This window comes from Lonchura striata, chromosome 16 (assembly GCF_046129695.1).
Source record: "Lonchura striata isolate bLonStr1 chromosome 16, bLonStr1.mat, whole genome shotgun sequence".
Classification (NCBI taxonomy): domain Eukaryota; kingdom Metazoa; phylum Chordata; class Aves; order Passeriformes; family Estrildidae; genus Lonchura; species Lonchura striata.
This window is the reverse complement of record NC_134618.1, coordinates 5,614,800-5,640,401: the sequence shown is the minus strand read 5'-3', so window position 1 is coordinate 5,640,401 and position 25,602 is coordinate 5,614,800. Positions and strand designations below refer to the sequence as shown.

General features: G+C 37.9%; 1 protein-coding gene across 42 annotated transcripts in view; it reads right to left on the bottom strand.

Annotated features, from left to right (window-relative positions):
* The window catches only part of RBFOX1 (RNA binding fox-1 homolog 1), a 1,167,105-nt gene that overhangs the window by 282,344 nt on the left and 859,159 nt on the right, over positions 1-25,602 (bottom strand). For 5 of the 42 annotated variants that reach the window (XM_077786825.1, XM_021531177.3, XM_031506148.2 and 2 more), the window contains one exon: positions 8,263-8,329. The exons of 36 other annotated variants lie outside the window; for them this stretch is intronic. In XM_077786825.1, the coding sequence (XP_077642951.1) occupies positions 8,263-8,329 (67 nt within the window). Of the gene's footprint in view, positions 1-7,491; positions 7,503-8,262; positions 8,330-25,602 lie in introns of all 42 variants that reach the window. One more of the 42 variants, XM_077786836.1, reaches the window with a different exon arrangement.

Genomic DNA, 25,602 nt, shown 5'->3' with positions numbered 1-25,602 from the left:
ATAGCCTTCAATTAAATATGTAATCTTACTGCTTGCTTTCATCTTCAAGCACTAGAAGGTTTTAAAACACTAGAAATAAACTAAAGGATCATTCCTTCTTCCACTGAAAGTGGGGCCCTTGCATTTTCAAAAATTAACCCTGTGATTAGTCATACTTCCCTGAAATTATGAAAAAACACTAACATCCTATTTCATATAAATAATTGCAAAGAAAATATTTTAATTATTCAAACAGCACCTTGAGTGGATTTACTAGGGATAATTACCTCTAAGAAAACATTCTAAGCCAGAACTGATTAGAAAGTGGGAGAATTCTTCACAGGCCAATACCCACACACTCACTCTGTCATCTAAGTGTCCCACCTACTAAATTCCTGAAAGAATTCTTCATGTCAATGAATGTAAAGAGAAAAAGGTTTTGCAAAGCAAGATAACTGACTCTTAAACACAACATTTACAGAGGAATTAGAAATTTGGAGGTAATTGTCAGATTTTGCTTAGATGAATAAAATTTATGAGCAAATTCCCTTGAAATCTAGAGATCAGAGAAGTGGATATACTCAAATCCAGTTGATAAAGGAAAAATTAATCATGAATTGCACACAGCATGTAGAATTTGTGCAGAAACCTGCTACTCTGTTGAGTCTGTTTCAAGAAAAACATCCTCAAAAATCTCAGACTGAAACACAAAATCACCTCAATCTTTTTCTTTCTCCAAACAGGTGTGAAATGCAGCTCAGCTGAAAACCACAGTTCTGACTTGCAAGTGAATTAAGCTTCACAGAATGATAAATAAAATGTTCAGTAATGTGCTTTTGGTGTGACTGAATAAGGCATCTGGATAAAATTGAGAACTATAGGCGAACATTAAATCACTTTAAAAACATGCATGAACTTCAGAATGATGCTGTCATCACATTATTTATATTCTAGACAGACCAAAGAGCTATTGTATTTCAGGTCTTTCATGGCAAAACAAAAGCTTTACACAGTAATATTAAGTATTTAGATGCTTTCATGCAGGATTTATTATTTTGTATTTTGTCCTCTCTCTATATTTCTCTCAATTTCAACTGCATTTTTTGTCATTTTAGCTTTATACTGTTTGGTACATTTGTTTTGTTATCTATTATCTGATGAGCAATCTGAATTCATGCAGAGCTGGATATGGCTGAGAGAACTTATCTTCCCTAGATCATCAAACTAAATAAAAGCAGGAGACAAAGAAACAGAGTAGAAAAAAACCCTCAGTTTTGTACTATTTAGACAAAAATAACTTTACATGCCTTTAATGTTTATCTGAATTAACCATGTTAAATAACAGCCAAACGTAGAAGTTATTTCACACAGTAAAACATGAACTCTGTTGTAAGATTTTTTCAATACTCTTCCTTTACAAAGACATATAAACGTTCAACATAAAACTAAATGTGGAAAAGAACATATTTCATTAGAAATGAACATCATAAATTAAATGGTCACCAACAATAATTGAATTTTTCTATAATCACCACAATTTGTTATTTCATCTAAGTTTTAAAACTCAGCTTTCACTGAGCTTATCTCCTTGATCAGGGCAGTGCCATCCTTTATGAGTTTCCTGTGATTGGGATTTTTTACTGCATTAGCTCAAAAATGCTGCTGTTAGGCTTTACTGCATCTAACAAGGCAGAAACATTTTTCAAATTTATTCAGCCTGAAAATTTCCACTTGTCCCTAACTTTTGCTCTCTCATTCTGCCAACTATTCTGAGTATAGCCATCAAACCTTTTGCATAGTAACCTTTTTAAATTTGCTTCAGAGCAGCTAAACATACAAAGCCATCAGAATGTCAGAGTCAACAGCTCCAGCTCAAATCTTTTTCCTTTCTTGGTAGTCTCTGTACCAATTTAAGAAATGTTTTCCCTATAGCCACATTTGTTGGTGTAGTATAAACCTACAGTTAAATAGAATTTTATGTTCTGTTTATGCAAAACAAACAAAAAAAAGCCTGTCATCAACTAAATATCTACCTGCAAAGTGGCTCTGATTTAAAGCATATTTGTAGGTAAGCAAATATAAATTATATTGTAAGATTTGCATAACAAAGATTGATGTAACACAGAGCAGAAATTAAATGATTCAGCTGTGGCTGTTCCTGTGTGGTGTCAGAGATTTTCTGGCACAGAGGCACAGGGGAATGGGCTTTGCTGGTGGCTGTCACACACCTCTGGGTAGGACCTCAGGAGAATTCAGGCATTTCAAAAGCTGTTGTTCTGATCATGTGAAAAGGGTTTTGGTGACCAAGGATGGAGCAGTAGGTACAGAGGGAATAACACAACCCAAGGCTGGCCAGGAAAGCGGGACTGTTTTCTTTGGAGCAGATTTGACAGAACTCCTCAAACAGAACTCTTAACCATCTGACCCAAAAGATCTTTGAGAATTCCTCTCTTTGAGAAGTGGGAAATGACACGCTCAAAATGTTCCAGTGAGCCACAACACAGAACTGAACTAACTCCTATTCCAAGGTGTGATGATAGGGTAGATCAAAAAGATAAACTATAAACACAGCAAAGATTATACACCACATCTTGTAATAGGTGTACAAATGCACATATATTGATTCAGTAGATGATTATTCAAGCATACAGTAATTAATCTTTATTGTGATGGAAAGAACAGAGAGGAAAGACAAAATCTGAAGCTACTTTAAACTTACCCTATCAAATCTTTTCAGGACACATCAAAGATTTTATATTCAATCTGTTGGTTCAAATGCTCTCGTAGTGAATGATGTTTCAGGAGTTTGTTTCCCTTTGAAACAGAAGGTAAGTTTTCCAATCCAAGTTATACATTAATTGCACCTTATGTATTTTCATAACTAGACAGCTATAGGAAAATTACCTTACTAGTTTTTACAATAAATGCAGAATTCTTTACTGGAGAAACCACCCACATGTAAAAGCCGTGAACACAAGTGCTGACAATCAGTCTGACATCCAATCTGTTTCCAGCCCACAGCCACAGAAATAGAGCACTGCACATTCCAAAAAAAGACCACTAACATTTTCACCAGTTTAAAGTACATTAAAACTTCTTTTATTACTCAGAAGCTTTGCCCCTGCTTGGTTCATCCTTCCTCCAACTCATTCACATGTACAATTAAAAGATAATCACCTGAAGTTTTTGTACTGGGTTTCAAAAGGATGATAAGGCAGCAGACTGTCACTGAAATTCAAGGCATTGAGTTCTTAATAATTGTCTTTAATAGCCATAACTGTAATTTGAGTACATCAATGACAGCAATTGGGCAAAATGAATTATGTGTTGATTTCCAAATAATCAGTAATAAAAAAATGTAGGATATTGTATCTCTCAGATAAGAGAGAAATGAAAGCAAAAGGAAAGGCGAAACATTTAAACAACAGGAATATTATAAAGCATGAATACTATAAAGCACCAATGTCTATTAGAATTCAAAATATCTTTGTGATACAGCATATAAAAAGGGGTTTAATGAAACAGTAATAAGGTGTTTGAATAATTTGTCCTATGAACTGCAAATCACAAAACACCAGAAAGATTTATTATTCACAGAATACAGGAGCATTCTGGGAATGATAAATTCCCAAGGGTTTGGGAGAAGAAAAAAAAAAAATACCTTAAAATCAGATTTTAACCATTACTCAAAGCAATACAAACCCAAAATCTAGTACTACTGAAAATTCACTCAAAGTGATGCAGTAAGGAAGAGAATGAAAACATTATCCAGAGGGGAGGCTGGGGAACAACTGCCTGGAAAGGAGCTTTGGGGAAAAGGACATGGAAGAGCAGGAGGATGACTGAACACGGAATAACAACATGGCCTTGCAGCAAACCCCACGTGCAGCATCCCAGGAGGTGTCAGGAAGGCTTTTAAATCTTTAAAAGTTCAGTTACAGCTCCTCCCTCTGATAAACAGGACCTTCAACTGCCTATATTACAAATTAATTTAAAAATATATTAAAAAAAAGAAAAGGAAAAACCCTATTGAGTTTTTGTGTTAAGGTTTAAGGAGTGAAATCTGTGAAGCGCTGAAGAGTAAAAAGGTGAAGTGAAAAAATTTAGACCATCTATAATAAGGAGAAGGAGAATGAAGAAAGGATAAATGAACTCAAAAGTAATACTGCCAAGCTAATACTGCTATATTTTACTGATAACACACTTGGACATTCAAAACCCAATGATAAAAACTTTATTTTAGGATAAGGCATCTGAAGACTTGACTCTGAAATAACTATAAATATCTATGCATATGGATCTCTTATGACATAAAAATCTTAAATTGCACAATGCCAATTCTATCCTGTCAAAATATTTATAATTTATTAAAAAATTATAAAACTCCATTGCTGCTAAAAGCTAAATTATATTTATGATTAATATAAATATTGCTATTTCTCAGCAATGATAACTGAACCTAAAAAAATGGACTTGAAAGCTTTAATAAGAGCCTGTATGCTTTAATGGACCCAAAGGCTTTAATAAGATAACTCAGACAGCAAAAATCCTCTTTTGTCCAGAACAACTCTAGACACAACTTTGCTCTTACTCATAATTCCTCATGCTGTGACAGTGGTGTCTTTTTAACAGCTTTAGCATGTACTGAATGCATGACAAACACAGGATACTGAAACTTAAAGGGGGAAAAATCCTTTCGTTCCAAGACAGATGCTCACTTCTGAAGTCTTTTCAACCTCCTCCTACCCACTGTGTTTCATTTCAGAATGCAGCACTGCCACACAAAAAAGAAGCCTTGCTCTGTCCATGGGGTAGCAGAGGCAATGTGTGTTCATCAAAACCCTTTATTGTCTGCCCTAAATTGGGCCTTTCCAGCCATGTTTGACAGCTGAATCATAAACACAATATTCTGTGAGCTTTTATTTGGCTTTGGAAAGTGATGTTTTAAATCTACAGCTCACCTCGAATGTCTCTCTCTGATCAATACATATTTAAAGAGTTTTCCCTGAATTAATTAGCACTTTTATTTCATATTTACTACTGTGATACTTTCACTTAAAAAAAAAAAAAAATTGCCAGTTCACAAGATTTCTGTTTCACACAGATTTTTCCACATTACTGAACATTCAGTCCTGAAAGCAAAGTTACCCAGTGTCAGAGCATTTAACCCCCTACCCAATGCACACACCTGCAGCAATTTGCATTTGAAAACATACCTTTAATGCATGGCAAGCTAATTAGTGGCTAACCAGAAAGGCTCCCAGTTCTTAGGTTTGCAGTTTCCAGAGGCCCCATCATCCTTTGAGGCCACTCAAAATATTGCAGACCCTCTTTTTAATGCTTTAGATTGGTTAGGCCCACTGTTAGAAGCCTGAGTACTGAATTCATGACTAGAAATTATTCCTACTCAAACATGGATACTAAATTAAAAAAGAAGTGATCAATCAATATTTGGATGTATATATAGAGATATTATTCAGGTGTAACAAGATTATATCAATAATCACATAAAATATTTTGGTTTAAATCATAAAAATTAAACTTGTCAAATGCTTTGAACCTGCCTATGTGAAATATCATTGCAAAGAGAACACATCAAGAATTTGGCTCCTGAGCAGATGTGACTTGGGAAGAGTTAAAGAAATTATTGAAGCTGCACTATTTAAAAAAAATAAAAATACTAAAATAAGCATTTAAGCATGTATGGAAAGTAAACACTTATTTTCATAGTCTTATTGTGTGTTGTTCTGGTTTTACTTCTCTCTGGTTTCTTTTCCCTCCTTCCTTGATCTCTCCCTTTTTCTGGTCCAGTATGCTCAAATGCACACACACGAGCATTTTCACACAAACATGCATCCATCCATATCCATCTATTTATATGTATATATATGTATCTATATCTATATGTATTTAAGTGTGTAGGAAATGCCCAAGTTCTCTCTACTCTCTCGTAACAATCTTTCCCAATGCCAGCCAAGAACTGTGCTATGAAAAAGGCAAAGGGAAGAGAGAGAAGCACTTTCCTCTCCAGCCCCAAGAACTCTGCTTGCCCAGCTTCTCCTCCTTTGTGGCTGCCAGGCTCAGGCACAGATGCCAAGCTGAGGCAGTGATTTTGCAGTGATGGCATCTGGCTCCTTGGCACACACCACTGATATTTGTGTTGGCTCCTCTGCTGTTGCCCCTGGGGCTGTTAATGGGTGAAGTTGGTGATGGGATGTTGTCTGAGCCTTTCTTTTAACTCACCTTTGATTCTGCTCAATTTCTGTCAGAATAAAGCTGCTCTTCATCCTCCTGAAATCTTTGTGCTTTAGCTGGCATATGTAATGATGTCATTTTGGATGGTCCTGTTGTACTAATGGATGATTTGGATAGGGCAAACCATTTATTTGTATATATTAGACTTAAAAATTATGTCTGCCAAAACTTATTAACACAAATACTTTATTCAAGGACACTGTTTTTTATTGTGATCCAAAAAAAAAAAAAAAAAAAAAAAAAAAGAGCTAAAACTGTGAAAGTACTACAACCATGATAAAAAGGAAGCATTATCAAAATCTGATTCTATTTCATTATAACTCCTTGTGTAAAAAAAAAAAAAAACATAGTATCTTTATATATTGCAGGAAATGCTGATGCAAATTTTACAGTTTAAAGTAGAAAGTCAGTGAGCCACTTGAAGACGTCACAAAAAGTATCTCCAATGGGCTTATCTCACAACAACATGGTTCCTAGTCTAGAAATATCAATTTATATGACAGTAATTACTAAAACAGATGGGCAAGGAGCCAAAAAGAGGCATCACATCCACAGTGGGCTGAATGCAACTGGGAGCTATGGAGCAGAAAGGAGCTGTGCCAGATTGTGTGGCAGCTGAGAGTCTCATTGGTGACCATTTGCTGTGCAATCTCAGACACATCTAAAAAATTATGCAGTCCCCATTGATTTCATGCTAAAATGGTAGGGAAAAAAAAAAGCCTCTGTCTGAACTTGAACACAGTACCTGCTGACAAGTTCCTTCCTTTGAGTACTCAGGATTTTCCTCCGTGCACTTCCATGGTCCTATCTGGCTACACATTTTAGATCCACACTGTCAGGTGTTACATGAGTGGCAGTCAAAAACACAACAGAGGTCTGCAGATAGAATTAACCAATAGGTTCAAAATACTCCAAAAACTTACCCCAAGAAAATACCTTCCCTTGAGGAAATCTATTTATAAATACTGGTAAACTATAGGTAAGCAGCACTTTGATAAAATGAACACAAAAAAATAAATCTCGGATCAAAAGGCAAATTTTCTCTAAAATGACTAAAGAAATGCAAAGCAAACCCAGAATTCCTTATCCGAGTCCTGTTCCATCTGATCTTTGATTTTTGGAGTTTTTTTTTTTTTCCATAAAGCAGTTCCCACACAACTTTGATTTAAATTTTCTGCTGACTAGTCAACCACTGTACATTTTCAAAAATGCATTTTTCTAATTATTATTAGAATTGGCTATCATTATGAAGAATACTAAAAATCCAGCTGAGCTGACTGAGATCAATATTCATATGAATTATTCTCTAACAGCAATTAATAGTTTGCAATTGCTAAGACTAGAACAGCAACAATAAAGCATTACCTTCAGTCCAATCTGATATCTAATGTTATTGAGATTTTGAACAATTTTTAATAAAGAAATCTTTTGGATATAAAGGCACTGGCACTTCCTTTTGAATCCCTCACCAGGCTGTTCAGTCGGGCAGCCTTGCAATTAATCTTAGCAGTTCATTCATTTTCCAAACCTCCTTGCCTATTGACTCCTACAGAAAAGTGCTCATCCACTCTCTTGGTTACATTAATTATCCAGAGCAGATAAAGCCAAGGAAATCTGTGAGACACCAGAGACCCCATTAGTTTTCTGTGTAAATTCCAAATTTGCTGCATGTAAACAGAAGGAGGCAGATCGCTGGCGCTGCTCACGTGTGCCAGCGCAGCCCCCTGAGCCTGGGACAGCAACCCCTGCACAAGGCCCACCACCAGATAAACCAGTGGTTTATCTCCCTCTCGCAATTCTGGAGGCAAGAAGAAGGCTGCAAAACACCACAAACTTCCATCGGATTTTCCCACCTGGAGCATTTCTCTGTGTTCAGCTACACGGGGTTGCCTCGGATTAGTAACGCTACAGAGGAGCCAAGAAGGTATGGAAGGGTCAGTGGGGCAAACAAAGAGTAGGGGTGGGGTAAAAGGACAAGGCAAAGGGAGAAGAGTAAATTATTTACAGTGTAGAATAATTTAGATTTACCTGGACTTCTTTACATTGACCTCTGACTGCAACTATATTTCCTCTTGCTTTTTTTCCTTCACAACACCTAAAAAGCAGCCCAGAGATGAACTAAATAATTATTGTGCACACTTCACTTTTGTTTCAGTTCCAACAAAACCTGACACCATTCCAGAGTCCAGATTTTTCTTGAGGAAAGTGAACTTAAATTCTTACAACTTAGCAAACATGTATGATATATTATACACTTTGCCCAAATTAAAAAATGTCCCCTGCATGTGCCAATGTCCTCCCTGCATGAGGCATGGTATTTGTTCTGCATAAATTGAAAACGAGCTGATTTTTAAAGGTGGGGCAACAAAGGTCTGAGGAAGAGCTGTCAATGTGAGCAGAAAAATCTCACTCTCACTTGAATCAACATATGCAGACAAATATTTCAATTTTTGTGTGCTGTAAACTTGGCACTCTTTCACAGAATACCAATTTTGTCAATTAAAAAGTGTCAAAATAGCAATTTGGACAAGAATTTGGAGAATAATTTGCATATAAATCTATGTATATACATATATATACATATACAAATGTATACCTGCATGAAGGGAAAAAATCCCTTGCATCACTCAGTGGTTTGCAGGAGAGTGAAATAGTAAAGATCCTTGTTTGCTGCCTTCAGCCAGTTAAAATAAATTTAAATAAGGTATTGTTAAAAAGCAAGAATTAATCTTGAGCTGACAACATAAAGCACATCAGTACAGTGAATTTTTCATTAGCCTAAGAAGGAAAAAAAACCATTTATGCACATATATAAAGAAATATATATATAACATATATATAATTCTGTAAAACCACAACTAAGTCTGGTTAAGTTTTGGGGACAAGAAAGTGATAAACAGTATGTATTTTCTCTAATAACAAATAGTCATTCAAAATAAGATTAAAAGGAGTTGACTAAATATTTCAAGCAACTCTAAAATCAAAGTGACAAAACAATTTGGAAGCTCTGCTCTGGCTCTTAAAGAAGCTTGGTGCACCCAGTAAAAGAGGGGAGAAATCTCTCAGCCTGGGAAATCAAATTCTTACCTGAGGAAAATCCCAATTTAAGTGAAGCAAATTTAAGAATTTTAACAATTTAAAATAAAATTAAGAAGGTTAAATTCTTAAAATTAAGAATTTTAAGAAGAAATTTAGGAATTTAAGTATGAGCTCTTATTGATTCTGTGTGTTAAGGAAACAATTTCTAAGAGAGAACAATTCTGTTAAGAACTGAAAAGGGATGTACTATAAAACAGAAACCCCACAGTCCCAGAATGTACAGAAGAATTTTAATTGAAGTTTTAATTGAAACTTGAAGCGGGACTTGCTCCATGAGAAAATATGCAAGAATAAGCCTTTACAAAAACCATTAGCTGTTATAAACTATCTGCTTGATACTTCCATAGGCCATAGCTTTAGGAAAATCCCTAAGAACCCAAAGCTCCTGAATGGAAGCATACAAGAAGCAAAGGAGCAGCACAGGCAGGGGTCACTGTCCCAGGTCACGGAGTGCTTCTGTGTGGGAGTCCAGGGCTTCCCTCTGGCTGCTCTGGCAGGTCTGGGACCCTGGCAGGGGTCAGGAACCCCCCTGGACAGAGCCCCCAGAGACACTGGCTGTGATCTCTGTGCATGCAAAAGACTTTTCAATCTTACAGGATGAATTACCAGCTCTGAGTGTTTGATACAAGTAATAATTAAGTGTGGCATGGGTGCAAAAGTAAAATTTTAGGATTCTAGGTGAGGGGTCCAAAGGGGACAAGATGGAGGAAATTGGGTGTGCCTTGTCCTTTTTCTCCTTCTTCATGCCCTCCATGTCTCACTGTGGTGTTGGCATTTTTCTGTTGGTTCAGGCTGGGGACACACTGTCCAACGTAGGTGACAGATATTGGCACGTTATTGTAAATCCAGCCCAGGGAGTTTCTGGTATTTAATGTTTGTCACATCCCATTGAGGGCAGAGCCCCACACGCTGCCCTGCAGGACAGAGCTGGGCAGGGCAGCAGAACATGTTAGAGATAAACAGAATAAACAACCTTGAAACCAGCACAGACCAATTATGACTTCTGCTTTGGCAGCGGGGCAGAAAGACAGAGACTTTCTACAACCTAGGGATCATCAATACCTCAGATTCTGGCACTTCTGCTGGGAATGTTTTGTCACAGGGTGGCATTGGTAGGGGGAAGGCAGAAATCACAGAGAACCTTGAAAGGTTCTTTGAGCAGTTTGGAGTTTCCTGTGTCTCCTAGGATGGCTGAAGAGAGGGGAAGGAGGAAGCAGATCCATGTTAAGAACAACATTAACAACAGTATCTGCTTAGATCATTCACCTTTCCTTCACAACATTGTTACATGCTAAACAACACCAAAGCCTCAACTAGAAAGCAAATAATCACATAGAAATACATAGAAATAACCACACAAAAATGTTTTTGCTTGGTTGGTTTGGGTTGGTTAGTTATTTTAAATTTAGAACAGTCATTTGGATTTCTCTTTTTCAGTTCTGAAGTCCTCTTGGGTCTGCCCTTGCCTGTTCTCTTTCTATGAACTTGGATAAATTATATAGTGTTGATTTAGTTCACTAAATCTTAGAAATTCTATTATTAGGAAGATTTTTAATTTTTTTTTAAATCTGGCTAATTACAACCTGAAGAGCATACATGCTTTTTATTAAAAGATGAAGAAATACTATTCTACTGAAAGCAATTGCTATTCTGGTTTTGTCCAAAAGCACCATCACACCAAGAATAACAGGAATAAGGAAATTATTTGCATGTAAACCTAATAAAAATGCAATAATCTAGATTGAATATCCACAGCTTAATTTATAAAAGTTATTAAAATATTAAAATGTAATTAAAATGAAAATATTTAAATGTAAGCACTGGGCACTTATAAGACAGTCCACAAATGTATGTGAATTACTGGGGTTTTATTTATTTATAAATAAATATGTTCACATACACCAGTGTAATCTAAAAAGATATTAAAACAACATGAAATAATTTCAGTACAATAATTTTATCCATTGGCTCAACACAACTTTTTGTTCATAACACCAATAAAAGGTAGGAAAAATAATCTCTACATTCTTCATCTGTAAACAAATATACTCAAATAAAGTGCATTATATTTTCATCTATTTGATTAAGCACATATTCTATTCATAACCAAATAAATATATCTATGTAATTGTCGGAACTCAAAATGTCCCTCAGACATTTTTGGATGTTCTGGGCCCAGGTCAGAAGCATTTGAGACCCTGGCAGGCAGCTGGAAACAGCTGTGATTTTGGGTTTGAACCATGGAATCATTTACCAACCTTGCAGGAAGAACAAGAAGTCACAAAAGTTTAGATATTATAGTAGAAGTAGTTACAAAGTGAAGGGAAGAATTTTTGAGTGCTGTACAGGGGGTTTTGGTTTTGTACATGGGGGTCAGAGGTTTTAGGATGGATTTGGGATTTGGGCCTGCCCTGTCCTCCCTCTTTCTTCTTCCTTCCCTCCATGTTCTTGGTGATGTTGGCACTCACAGATTGGTTTAGAGTAGAAAAGCACCATTTAATACAGGTAATAGGCACTGGGGAAAAACTGTAACCATGGAACACGTAATGTCCCATATAAAAGAGAGCAGCAGCCCTGGGCGGGGAGAGAAGAAGCAGTCGGGGTCAGAGAGGATGTCAGGGTGTGTGTGTGCCTCTGCCTGAGCTCTGAGCAAACCACAGCAGCCCCAGGAGAAAATCTTTTAGATAACTTGCAATAAACTGCCTTGAGACCGAACAGCAGAGACTGCTGAGCCTTTCTTTGGAAGCTCGGGCTGGAGGAGAGACTTTTCCACCACACGGAGCCACCCCTGACCCAGGGTGAGCTCTGACACGTAATGGATAAAATGTTTGTACTTCCATTGGTGTTGGGTACTGGGAATGGGTTCCTGTGGCCCCCAGAGGGAAGGGTTTGGAGTGAGTGATGCTACAGCACTCGGAGCACATGGAAAAGGTCACAGTGGCAGAGGGGCTGACCCCGCTTGATCCAAGCCTATCAACAAACCAGAGCTTGACTGAACAGCATTCCATTGAATAATCCTGCAACATTACATTGAATAATCCCTGAAAATGTGACTCCAGCAGAGCTCTGAGATCCTGCCCAGAAGCAGAAATGCAAAGAGACATTTCCAAGAGCCAGGGCAAGCGCTGGGGATGACTTCCCCTGGCTTTCACCAGGCACTGCCATTAGAGTGCTTTAGCTTCCATTAAGTTGTCACTTCCCTGTGCTGCCAGCTGTCCAAGGGGGACGATTCGTTCTGACAGGACCATGGCCTGTCACATGCACTCACACTCACTGGAATGAACAGGAAAAGCCCCAGAGCTGATGGATTTATTAGAGATTGGAGCTGGCACGTGTATTGCTTACATGTACAGAGCAAGGTAATTAATAAGCTCTAACCTGTCCACCTTAAGCACCTCATATTTACTTGAATAAACTGAATTCAAGGCACACAAATGTAAAACATGCCGAAGTGTTCTTTCATTGGATTTTGAACATTAGACTTGTTTAATTAGCTTGTGTTGATTACAACAGTAACAACAACATCTAGTTCATATATATTTTTAACACATAAGAATTACCACACTGGTTAAGAGAAAATGCTGATCTAATCCAGAATCACAGGGGCAAACATTTAGGGAAGGAACATAAGAAATGCCATGTGAGCATGGCCTTGGTCAGCAAAATACAACCCTGCAGCCAGGGACTGCTGAGCTTCCCGAGCCAGAACTTCTACACAGCCACTGGATCCATCTTGCTTGACCCCAGATAAATTCTAAGTGCCACAATCCCGCTCCATATGAAAAAGTCCATTGCTATGCTAATATTGAACTTGCTGGCTGACAATATCAATGAGTACTGATTCTTATACAGCAAAACATCCCATTTTCTTTGAAGCACTGATGATTGTCTAGGCCTCTCTTCTCACTTATCTGTCATCATTCCAAGCTCAAGAACCCTAATCTATTTAAGATCTCACCCAATAGAAGATATTTTGCAGTTCTCACTTTCTCTCTTTCTACCTATTGGACATATGTGTGGTCAAAATATGCTTGGTGTACAAAATATGAATGCAAGAAGAATTTCAGCATTAAAGATCTCCACACTATTCCATTTTTCAATCACAGAAATTATGATCCTCAGTCTTTAATACATCCATTGCACCTTATGTTTTCTTGACAACAGATAACAAGTTATTAATTATATTTTATCTTTGGCCAGGTCCAATAAATGAACTTTTTAAAACCTGAAGACAAATTATTGAATTTAGTTTGCAGGTTTGGCCTGGGAGAGAGTTAATTTTCTCCATGGTAGACAGTATGGGGCTGTGGTCTGGAGTTGTGCTGCAAACACAAGGAATCGCTGACAAGACAGGGAAGTTTTTGTCACTGCTGAGCAGAGCTGACACAGAGCCAAAGCTGCTTCTGCTCCTCACCCCACCAGCTGGGCTGGGAGTGCTCAAGGGAGTGGACACAGCCAGGAGAGCCAACCCCAGCTGAACCAAGGGATGTTCCACAATATCTCATGCCAACCCAGCACCTAAAGCTGGAGAAGGAGATCAAGGGGGATGTCTGGGGTGATGCTGTTTGTCCTCCCAAGCCATGTCCCACGTGGTGGAGCCCAGCTGTCCTGGAGTGGCTGAACACCTGCCTGCCATGGGAGTGGGAAGGAATTACCTGTTTTATTTTACCTGTTAATTGTCTTTATCTCAGCACATGAGCTTTGGGGTTTTTAGCAGTTCTCCTCCCTCCCAGGGTGGGCAGCAGTAGGGGCTCTCTGTGAGCAGCTGTGATGGCAGGGTCAAACCACAACCTTAAAGTGCTATTTCACCTCTTCATAATCTTGAAGAAATGAAACAATGACGAGAGTGAATGTTTTTCTGAAGCACAAGTCAATTAGAGAAGATACAATTGCACATAGAATCCTCACAGAAGTAAGATGTGACGTAGTTTCTTCTGAAAAATCCTTAGGGAGGATTTAGTCCTTTCTTTCTCTCTCCTAGTGCATCCACACTCATCTTCCCTGCTGGAGCTCAGTTGTGGTCCTTCTGGATTAGAGATCTTCTGGACGTTCTGCTGGGCTGCAGCAGAAGGCACTTGGGCCACAAAGGGTGGCAGAAAAAAGCACATGGTGTCAAAAGGGAGGAAGGTGGCACAGAAGAGACACTGTTATGCTCGTTCATGGTGGCGAGAGCCAGAGCAGGGGCAGAGCCAGCTGGCTGAGAGGAGAGGATGACAGCCATCAGATTAACTGGGAACAGCCAGGCAGTCCTGAACACCACCACAGCAGACACTTGGCCCAGCAGTGGGGACAGAACAGAGTCCATTAAGCGCTTTGAAGGACAAAATCTAGGTTAGAAAAAGGTTAGGCAATATAAAGATGTGTAAGAAAAATACACAAGCGAGACTAGAGGTGGGCATGTGAGAGGCTGAAGAGAAAAACAAAAGAAAAGATGCAGAGGGAAGGTAGTGAAAAGATAAAAAAAAAAAAGATAAAATATTGATTAAATAACTACTTAGCAATATATGTCTCTTAACACGTAATAGAAAGACTCCACCACAGTCACAATAAACTGTCTCTAACTGGTTTTGCATATTAATATTCTTTGTTGTATAGTTATTGAATACTTCTGGTTTCACCTTTAACATTCCAAGTGAAGGGCCACATAATTCTCTGTTGTGATGATAACTGAGAGCAGGCATGACTGTTACAAAGGTCAATTGTTCAGCAAGTTTAGCACAATCTTCATTGACTTCTAATTATTACTTTTAGCTTTACCACATTTTGCTTCCTTAATTACAATTCTGACATATTTTAAGATTCATTTAAGATGCTGAGGTGCAGAGGCTTGTAGATAAATCTTGGTGATTTTCTTGCATACAAGGTGAAATGATATGCTGGATTTAACCTCATGCATTACCTGGGCTGAAATAAAATACTAAAATTGGTTATTATCAACATTTAAATCATTTAGAATGAACAGAAAGTGAAGACGATGTGTTATTTTCTTATATAAAGATGTTCTAAGCTAGCTGGTGCCACTGAACAGTCAAAATTACACTTCTGTTATTACATATACTTTGATCTAAATGATGCTGGCCTTCTAATTTCCTATGCCCATTACTTCTTGTAACCTATAAGCTGCCTTCACAGGTATGGAGTTTATATTCTCCAAAAACTCAGTCTTACTTACAAGGCTTTTAAGATAATTTCACCTGATCAAAGAATTCTTTGAAAAAAAAATGAACCTTAACTGCTCTGAATTTTCTGCACCTAGGTCTCAAAGTAAACAGAATGCTTCACATAAAGCACAGAAAAAATTCACCTGTTTACTTCCCTGCTATTGTTATTATTAGGACTTTGGGATAACTGGAAAAAAAATCAAGGTTGAGTGATGTCTTGTCTTGCCAGATAGTTGTGCTATTTGGAATTACCAGAGAAAAATCAGTCAAGTTTTCATTAAGAGTAAATACAAAGTACAGAAATAGCTGAAAAAATGAGTTCTGACAAACTTGATCAAGTAGCCAGCAGTAAACTGCTTTTTTTATGCCATATTTGTTCTAAAGTGCTTGTTACATTTTTTAACATGCCTAATAACTGCATTGAAAATACACTTTATTTATTTATTAACAAGCAGTATTTCCATTCTTTGACAGTCTCTTCCTACCCCAACCCCCCCCCCCAAAAAAAAAAAAAAAAACTCAAAACTTTCAACTAAGCTCATCAATTACTCTTAACACTCTAAATAGTTGGCAATGTTTACACAACATCCTTTCAGAGTTATTCAGCTCGATCTTGCAGCTCATTAAAAGGATCTCTATTTATTTGCTGTGTGTTACAGTTCTTCACTTTGGCACAACACGCAAAAAGGAAGCCAATTTTACTTTTCCCTGTGGTGTTAATTGGTAGAGCATGCTGCCTGCCTCTTCATTAATTATGTCAATGTGTATGAAACTTTCATTTTCATGGCAGTGTTTTAACAAAGCTTTGCAACAAGGCACACAAAAAGCCAGCAAACTCCAGTTTATAAAAAGTGGGTAATGAAGGCTAGCAGCAGCCAGAATATAATATTTATTTCAAAAAGTAGCTTTTTTCCTCCTTATCCCTTTCAGAAAACATCTAAAGCAAGCACTTACTGAAGTAAACAAGATCAACTTTGCTGCTGAAAGTAAATAAATCTCCATATAACACACAGATAATGGATCTGGAAACACTATAACTTCACAGAGCACAAAGAATGAGAGAAGGACCTTTAGCCCAGCTGAAATGGTTTTGCTCCTAAAACCATTTCCAGATAATTTACTGATCTCATCCCATCAAGTGTACAGAAATCACTCACTGCTTGATAGCTCACTAAACACTGGGCTTTGTCTAAAGGCAAAACTACCACTAGCACAGTAAAACCAGGCACTGACCATATGAAATTCCTCTGGATGCCTTTAGCCTGTTTCTGTTGGTAAAAAACTAACACTGAGCTTTTCTCCCTACCTTTTTTTTTCCTAAAAAAAAATTAAGCGAAGAAAAAAAAATTTAATCATCTCTCCATGCCTTCAGACAGAACATGCTGAAATTCACTATATTGGAGAGACTGCCTGGAAACAGAGATTAAAGCAACAAATAAAGACTGTGATAAGCTACTTCAGCTCTTTTTGGAAATTCTGAAATGCAAAGCATTAAAATACAGCAGTGCTCTATTGTAGAAGAGATAAAGCATTAGAAACTATAGATTAAATATCTTAACAAGTCACCATCTAACATTCTCATAATTGCAGCTCACAGTCTTGGGAATCATGCCTGGAGAAGCTTTCATGCCACCACTGAGGCTGCAAATGCTACAGACAGAAGTGCTTGTTTCTCACCCCAGGTATCTTCTGACTGATAAAAACCACATTTTTCACTAGCAAATACCTCTAGTTGAAGGACTAAAGAAACCCCAAACAAACCCTAAAAAACCAAAAAAATCCACAAAACCGTCACAAACCACTGAATTCCAATCTATGATCTAAGCTCTTTCTCTCTGTACTTCTCTCCCTATATATCTGCGATGGCTTTAGACTAATTCTTTGCAGTGATAAAAGTAATAAAAAGAGGAAAAAGCATTGAAAAAAAAAAGTTTCCTACAGTAAGCCTAAACCCTAAAACAACAAAAAAAAAAAATTATTTCTACATTGAAAGCATTTATCCTTCAAGTGATTCTAGCCAGGGTGGGTGACAAGAGGGACTCACTCCATGGAAGCACAGACCCCAAGGTCTGCTCTGTCAGAGCCTTTTTCCCTGATGGAAAAAGCAAAGTTCCACTCAGCAGACCTATCAGCCAGGTGCAAAAGAGTTGTAGGTGCCTTTTTTGTTGTTTGTTTCTACTTTCCCAGTATCTATTATATGTTATTTCTCTCAGGTTAGAATATGCCAGTTCCCAGACTGCATCTTCCTGTGGATTTACATGGCCCAGCACTACAGGACACTCCAAAGCAAGGAACAGCCATACTATTAATACAGATATTTCTTTATGTACCTCTCTCTGTACTCAAGTGTCCTCAGAAACACTGTAAAACATGAAGCAAACTCACTGTTTGCTTGTGTGGATAAAACAGTGGAGCCTCACTGAACTAACAGATTTGGTCTTCATGTATTTATTCTTTCTTGTTCTCCATTTCCTCCTCCTTTACATGTTTGACCTCTCCATCTTTCCCTCTCATAGCAGCACTCTGAACATCACAAACTCCCTGCTCTCATTGTCTTCTCACTCAGTTTCTCTTCATCTTTCACTCCCCTTTCATTAAGCTTTAGCTGACTTTTCTCTACCCATAAAGTCTCTTAAATCCAGTCCTGGCTTCAATTCTCCTCCTCCTCCTCCAGTTCAACCCTCTCAGGATCCCCCTTCTCCTTTCACTTGGATCCTGCTCAGTGCTGCAGATGCTTCACTGCTGGACAGGTCTGTGCTCTCCTGTTCCCAACAAACCTGTCTCTAGGCATTTCTTCTTTCCTTCCTCTCTGCTTGTTAAGTTCCTCTCCTCTGTGAGCTGCTAAGTAATTTATAAACACCATGTTTCTTTGCTCTTCTTGCCAGAAAACCTGCACTGAAATTTTATATTTATTCTACTCTAATAACTCCTTGCTCCCAGACAGTTTGAAAAAGCTATGACAAGGTTATATCATGAAATATTTTCTATATTATTACTCCTTATCTTGATCAGGATGTAGTTCTGCAAAGATACACAAAAAATTAACCTTGGACTGTAAGGACACAATTGAACAGCCATGCTGAAACTGTAACAAGACTAAAGGAAATACTCTGGAGAAATTTTTACCCTACTTGCATTTCAAATAATTTTAGGAAGGAATTTTGAAAATGGGTCCCAAAACATGGCACTTTCTCTTATTTCTCCCCAGAAGCATCTGATCTATCAGGAGTGTATTGTACAGTGTCAGCTATTCCTCTTGAATTTCCTGTGCAGTTCTTAATTGCTATTTCTGTATAAAATACTGAATGAAAAAAACATGTATTCAGGATTTCTTGGATAATTGTCTAGGTTGATATTAATTAGAAGCTGCAAAAACTACATGGAAGTTTAAGAATTGCATACCTAATGGAACCCATGTGTGAAGAAAAGGGAAACTTATAAAATAGATTTATGGTCATTTTAGCCAGTATTCATCAAAACTGAAAGCTTATACACCATAGGTAGATAATTGATATATTTTTTCTCTTCCATATGTATTATTTTTCTCTGACATACAGATAAAATGTTCTTTGTCAGCAGCTATGCTTCCCTGTCAGATTTTATACCTCAGTGACAATGTTTTATGTTCAACAGCTGGCACATAAGTATTCTCATGCACTTACTGCATTTCTACACTTCTCAGTTTTACAGGGTTAGGTTTTGTTTCATCATCTTCTATCCCAACTTAAACCAAGCAAAAACATCCTAAATAAAAAGTAATTCAGTAGATTACCTATTCCCACATACCATCAGCATTATCAAAATTTTTTCAGTGAGATATATAGTAGAACTAAACATCTATAACCGTGTTCTCCACAGCTTGAAAGACAAAAAAAAAACCAAACAAAAAAACCCCAAAAAACAAAAAAAAACCCACACACATTAAAAAAAAACCAAAAAAACAAAACAAAACAAAAAAACCCAAACAAAACCAGAAAAAACAGCCCTTTGATTTTCACATTTAGCAAAAATAGATAAGGTATTTCTGAATCTACTGTTGTTCAAACTATACCATAGGCTTTGGGGGAAAAAAAAACAAAACACAAACTCTAAAATTCTCTGAAATGCAGAAGTAGCTCTCAAAAAAGTTGTACCAATGCTTACTTTCTTTCAGTACCAAAATATTGCAAAGTTCAGAGCTGCTGTCTGGGTGTTGGCTGTTTCATTTTGCTGCTTCAACTGCAGAAACCTCTGTCACCTCCTCATCTCCCTGGGGAAACGTGCATCACTTGGGAGCAATCACCACTTATCAGGTCTGGGCAGGTTGGTCTAATTGCTTTCTTAAATCTCTCTCTCCCTGGTCACTAAATTTCCCAACCTAGTGGTCATGTACATGGAGTCTCTCTGCCTTTGCAGTTTATAAACAGTTTATGGAACTCCCAAACTTTCACTGTGTGAGGGCCGGACACACTGCCCGACAGAAGGCAAGAGATCTGAATTAAACAGCTCCAGGTGAGGCAGTTGCTTAAATATCCAAAACCTGAATTATCCCTTCCAGACCCAATTCATGGCTCTAGGGAAATGGTAAAAGCTCCCACTGATGGACTGTATTATTTTTGCCACATATATGGTTTTGAATTATTATTGTTAATAGAATTACTTGCTTGCAGGCAGTTTGTCAAGCGATCAGTTCGTTGTGACTCAGTCACTTTGAGATTTGCCCTTCTGGGCTCTTTCTATCTCCAAGTTTCAGTTTGCTGTGTTATGTCTGGGTCTTGATCAGGGACACAGAGAGCTGCCCAGCTGCCCCAGCACTGGGCACAGACACTCCCCATCCCAGGCAGGAGTGCCAGGGCTGGTACCAGCTGTGCCACTGGTCAGGGCTCAGGCTTGGCTCACACTGATCCTGTCAGAAAGCAGCAGGCTGGATCAAACCAGAGCAGAGCTGCACATCCACCAAGGTGAGTGAAAGCAAAGCCTCAGTAATAAACGTGCAGGCAGTCAGGTTCATGCATGTCACCCTGAATCTTAAGATTTTCTAAAGCCTTCTGAGTTTACATTCTGTTGGAGAACTTTCCCACACAATTTCTGTAAACAACATATTGTTTACATTCTTTTATGGGGGTGGAGAAACTTGATGTACTAGTGGTTTGTCCAATGTCTTTGGAGAGGTGGCCCATTCACTCTCCAATCCAATGTCACCTTTGGGAAAGTATAAAAGGAGTCAGAGAATAAACTTCTTCTTTACCTTGCAAATAGCAGTGCCTCGCGTCGTGCTTTCACGTGTCCTATAGCGACACATGCACAACATGCCTAAACAACTTCCCTTCCTAAAAAAAGCTTTAAATAGTGAGATACACTGTTCAGTGCATGGAAAAGGTGAGTGCTACATGGACATCAGCACTAGGAAAAGAACATTTCTTCTAGGACATTTGAATTATTGTGCTAACATTACACAATTTACACAGATCACTTCTTCCTGTCTTCTTCTGTTTTTTTCCAGATGATGCCTTCCATGGCACATAGCTGGGATGCATCTGGCACGTTCTGCTGGGCCCCCACAGTCCCAGAGCAATACCCTGCACTTGGACATATGTGCACTGAGTTCCACTGTGCCACATCCCCTCCTCAACTATGACCATAAAATTTAATTTCCAGCTTGGAGGGAAAGAGAGCAAAGTCCTCTGGATTTTGGGAGTGAGCCAACAGGAAGTGCTAAATGAATAAAGAGTGTCTGCAAGTGCTCCCTAGGGACTTAGCAGTGAATGCCTATGGCGCACTGCTAAGTTGGGATGCTGATTCTGGTGCCAAAAACCCATATAGCTCCTTGCTTCAGTAGTTATTAATCAATTAATATACTGTATTAAGTAACCAGACCCCTAAACAAGCTTTTTACCTTTTAGTTTCTAAAGCAAAAAAAAACCCACACATAGCAAAGCAAATAAATGCTGCTATGTTTAAAAAAAAATATATGTATTTGCTGCTATATATTTCATACTTGAAGTTCAAGTTATCTTTATTTATATGTAACTTCAAGTTATTTTTATTTATTCCAAAACATGCTAGAAATAGACAAAATAAAGCAAGATAATCAGGCAGAGTAGCACATTTTCTCAAGAACATGTAAAAATCAGCACTGTCCCCAGTGTGTGTGAGATAGGTAAAGGAACAATAGAGAAATACAACCAATGTGGACTGATAGTTTGGCTGCCCCTCTCACTGCTCCACGCCTTCCTCCAGCTCCCAAGATGGGCTGCACCTACAGCTTCTATCTAAACTGTTTCTGTACACTTCTGGCACTAGAGATTTTACTGTCTTTCTAAAGAAGTTCTTCCAGTTCTCAAATGCTTTTTCCATCAGAAAGTTTTTCCTGCTGCAAAGTGAGCCTGCTGCACAGGGAATACAGAGAAAAATCTGATTGCTTTCTCACAGCTTCTCTTTATGTACATGAGGGCTATTATCAAGTCCTTGCTCAGGTTTCTCTTCCCCAGCTTTTCCCTGTAGGTCACATTTTCCACAGTTCTCATGCTTTATATTGCTCTCTCCAGTACCTCCACTGATTCAGCCACTTTGTTCTTGAAGCATTCCCAGAATTTTGCCTTGCAGCTGAAGCCTTACAAGTGCCAATTTTTTCAAGAGTACTATTTCAGAGGCCTCACTGATGTTAACTCTGTTTTTGTATTAAAAATACGACATGTGTATGCCTTTTTTGCAGTAGCAGGATATCTTTAATATGTCCAACTTTTGATTTACTGGAAACCAAAATCACTACACTGCACATTACCCTATGCAGTCATGATACATTTACATTTTCCCACATAAATATTTTTAACTGTAGACCTTTCAATTTGCTCTAAATTGCATTCTTTACAGTCTCCCACTCATCAAGGGAATTTTTAATTCTAAAGGTATGCTTGCAGCTTCTTTAAGATTGACATTCTCAGGTAATTTTAAAAATATGTTTTGTATTCTACCATTTTTGTCAATAATGAAAACACTTAGCTGTATTCCTAAACCAGCCTTTTCTAAAATTGTTCCAAAACCATTAATCTACTTTGACAGAAAACCATTTACATCTGTTCTTGGAATATGGCATTTTGTTGAGTGGGTTTTTTTTTTGTTTGTTTGTTTGGTTGGTTTTGGGTTTTTTAGGGATGTGCTAGGTTTTTTAAGCAGTTGTTTTACATCCATTACAATAGTTTTCAAGCTATCTTTCTGAAGAAGAAACACCACTCTTGCTCACTGGACCTTGTCAGGCAGAATCTTGCTGCTGAAATCCCTCTGGAGTGACTCTGAAAAGCCAGGGCTGAGCTCGCTGTGCCAAACTCCAAACCAGATCCAAACTGGAAAGCAGACTGGCACAGAGCTGTATCTGATCTACTAAATCCTGCTGCCAAAACAGGGAGAAAAAAACAGTTGTATGCATGTTTGTCACTGTAGAATTCCAAATTAGGTTTGGGAGAGGGCAAGGTGGGCTCTGGCTATCCCAATAATCTCACTTTTACCCCAGAATAGTTGTTTAATGCTTTTCTCAATGAAGACAGAAATGTGGAACTACATTAGCCCTCCTCAGCCAGCAACAGTAGGTTTGTCTTGCCAAATACATACTGGGACATAAATTTAAGAGAAAATTTTTAAAAATCCACTGAAATTCATACCCAAAGTCAGAAAGAAACGTGGAAGCCCTACCCTTGTCAAACCAGGTGAAATAAAAACGGTGATTTGACAGAATAACATCTATACCTGCAGAGAGCTGAAGAAAATTACTGTTTAATGATAGAATAATTAAGAAAACTCCATATCCTGAGTACTTTTTTATGTTTTATGAAGAAAGATTGAATCCATAAAGGACTTAGAGAGGAGATATAGGGGAGCTGCACCAGAGCTCCGAGGGGAATGACATAAAGTATAAGGAAAGTAAGGAAAGAAAAGCTACAGCACAACACAAGAAAAAAGCATTTACAGCCAGCTGAACACAGGGAGGCTCCTGTGCCACCACAGAGCTGGGCAGGGTGAGGGTCAGCTCCCACAAAGGATTTCATCATCAGGCAAGATTAAAAACAGTTACATCAGATGAGAACAAAATTTCAGGATATTTTCTGCTCTCAGGAACAGTTTCTGTACATAGTGCTTGCAGATTAATGTTCCTGATACCTTGTCTTTTTTCTTCCCCACACAGGTTCTCAATTGTTACAGTAATAAAAATGAATCTTACTTACATCTTGAAATGTTAAGTGCAGTGCTAAATCAAGAGGTGTATTCCTTGTGGGGTTTTAGGACATATAAAAAGTAACATGTCTAAAAAGCAGTTGCACCTACCTTGGTGATTTATTTTCACGTTACATATTGAAATGCAGTGTTCTGTTATTATTGTATTTCTTGTATTTTAAGTCTACATAACATTTATTGGTCACTCCAGTTGATGATAGAATTAAAAATGCTATATTCTCTCTGCTTTGACTAAATTCCAATCCAGAGTGAGTCCATGGTTCACTGATACAATGAAAATTGCTTTCTAAAACTCAGGGTGCTTCTTCATAAATGACATTTAAAAAAAAAATGCAGAAACAGAAATAAATACATCCAATCTTAATGCTGCATTGAAAAGATTCACTCCTATTGCTCAATAAATGTATGCCTTGAAGTGTTCTTCTGAAATAAAGTTCATGTGAGAAAAATGAAAATTGCAGTCTGTCATTGCTGCAAAACTCCAAATTCATACTGTTAATGGCAAACAGAAAGAACCAGTAATTATTATATACCAATCACAGCTGAAGATAAACTCTATTTCCCTGCATGTGTAAAAACTGCTGTCATTCTCTTTTCTTTTTTTTTCATATATTTATTTCCTGAGGATCCTCTATCTGACTCCAAGAAACATGATGTTGAAAGGTGGAGTTTAAAGCAGGTTTCTCTAATTTCTGAGTGTCTTAAAACTTTTAGATCTATGAGGTGGCCACAGAGCAACTCCTCATGGATTAATCTTGGCTAGGGAAAGAGTAGAGACAAAACAATTATATCAGCCAGGATCAACTATGAGAATAAAGGTTGAAAAAGCAAAACTGTGCACAGCTAAACAATGCTTGGTGGGTATGCAGGAGACTGAGTTTAGCAAGGCAAGGCCAGAGAACTCTTTGGTTATTCTTTTGTTTAATAGATAGATAGGTAAGAGGAGAAGGTAATGAAGAAAATAAAAAGAGGAATACATTGCAAGCCTTTTGCTGATTAATAGAGAATGTCATTAAGATTGATGGGGTCATCTAGACACTGTTATCAGCCCTGCTAAAGCACATCCACATCTTGGTATTTCCATAAAGCCTCTGAAATCAAAGGCATGAAGGATGAGATTATAATGCCACAAAGGGCTAAATTTGCTCCAAAAGGCCATCAAACCTATCCATGGAGCAGTGCAACAGCAAGGAGGAATGAATTAGCATTACCCATCAAGATGATTTCTCCAAACACTCCACGCTGAATTTCCGCCTCTGCCCGATAAGTGTATTATTAAAGTTTATAAATCCTGACTTGCAGAAACTGTTCTGCTTTTCACTTAATGCATTCAGCTGTATTGAGGCTCACTATTGAGGCTTTCTGAGATGCTTCCTTTCTGCCAGGAGCCTCAGAATGCAGTTATTGAAAAGCATATGGGAAATGTAGTGGGCATGTGTTTGTCACTCTCAGCAAATCCTTGCTCTGTGGCAGACATGATTTGGAGATCACCTTTGAAAGCTTATCTCAGGGAGGGATAAGGCAGCATTCACATGGCTTCATCTCCAGCACAACACGGCCAGACACAAAGTACAGAGCATGTGATTGACAGAGAGATGTTCCATTACCAGATTGCTACTGAAGGCATTTCTACCCCTGCCCTCCCCCCCAGTACAAGCTCTTGTAAATGCATTTCTTTTCACTCACTCAAAACAAGAAAGTCCCAGTGTAAAGATGTTTAAGTTCAGCTTTAAATAAAAATGAGTAGTAAAATCCTTCCTTCACTGAGTGCATAAAAAGAGATGAAGCACATTGTAACTTATCTGCCACATGGTATTTTGAAAGGATAAAGTGAAATAGCTTCTACAATTATTATTTAGAGCCTTATTATCAAATTTATATTTAGCAAATTTGACTTTTC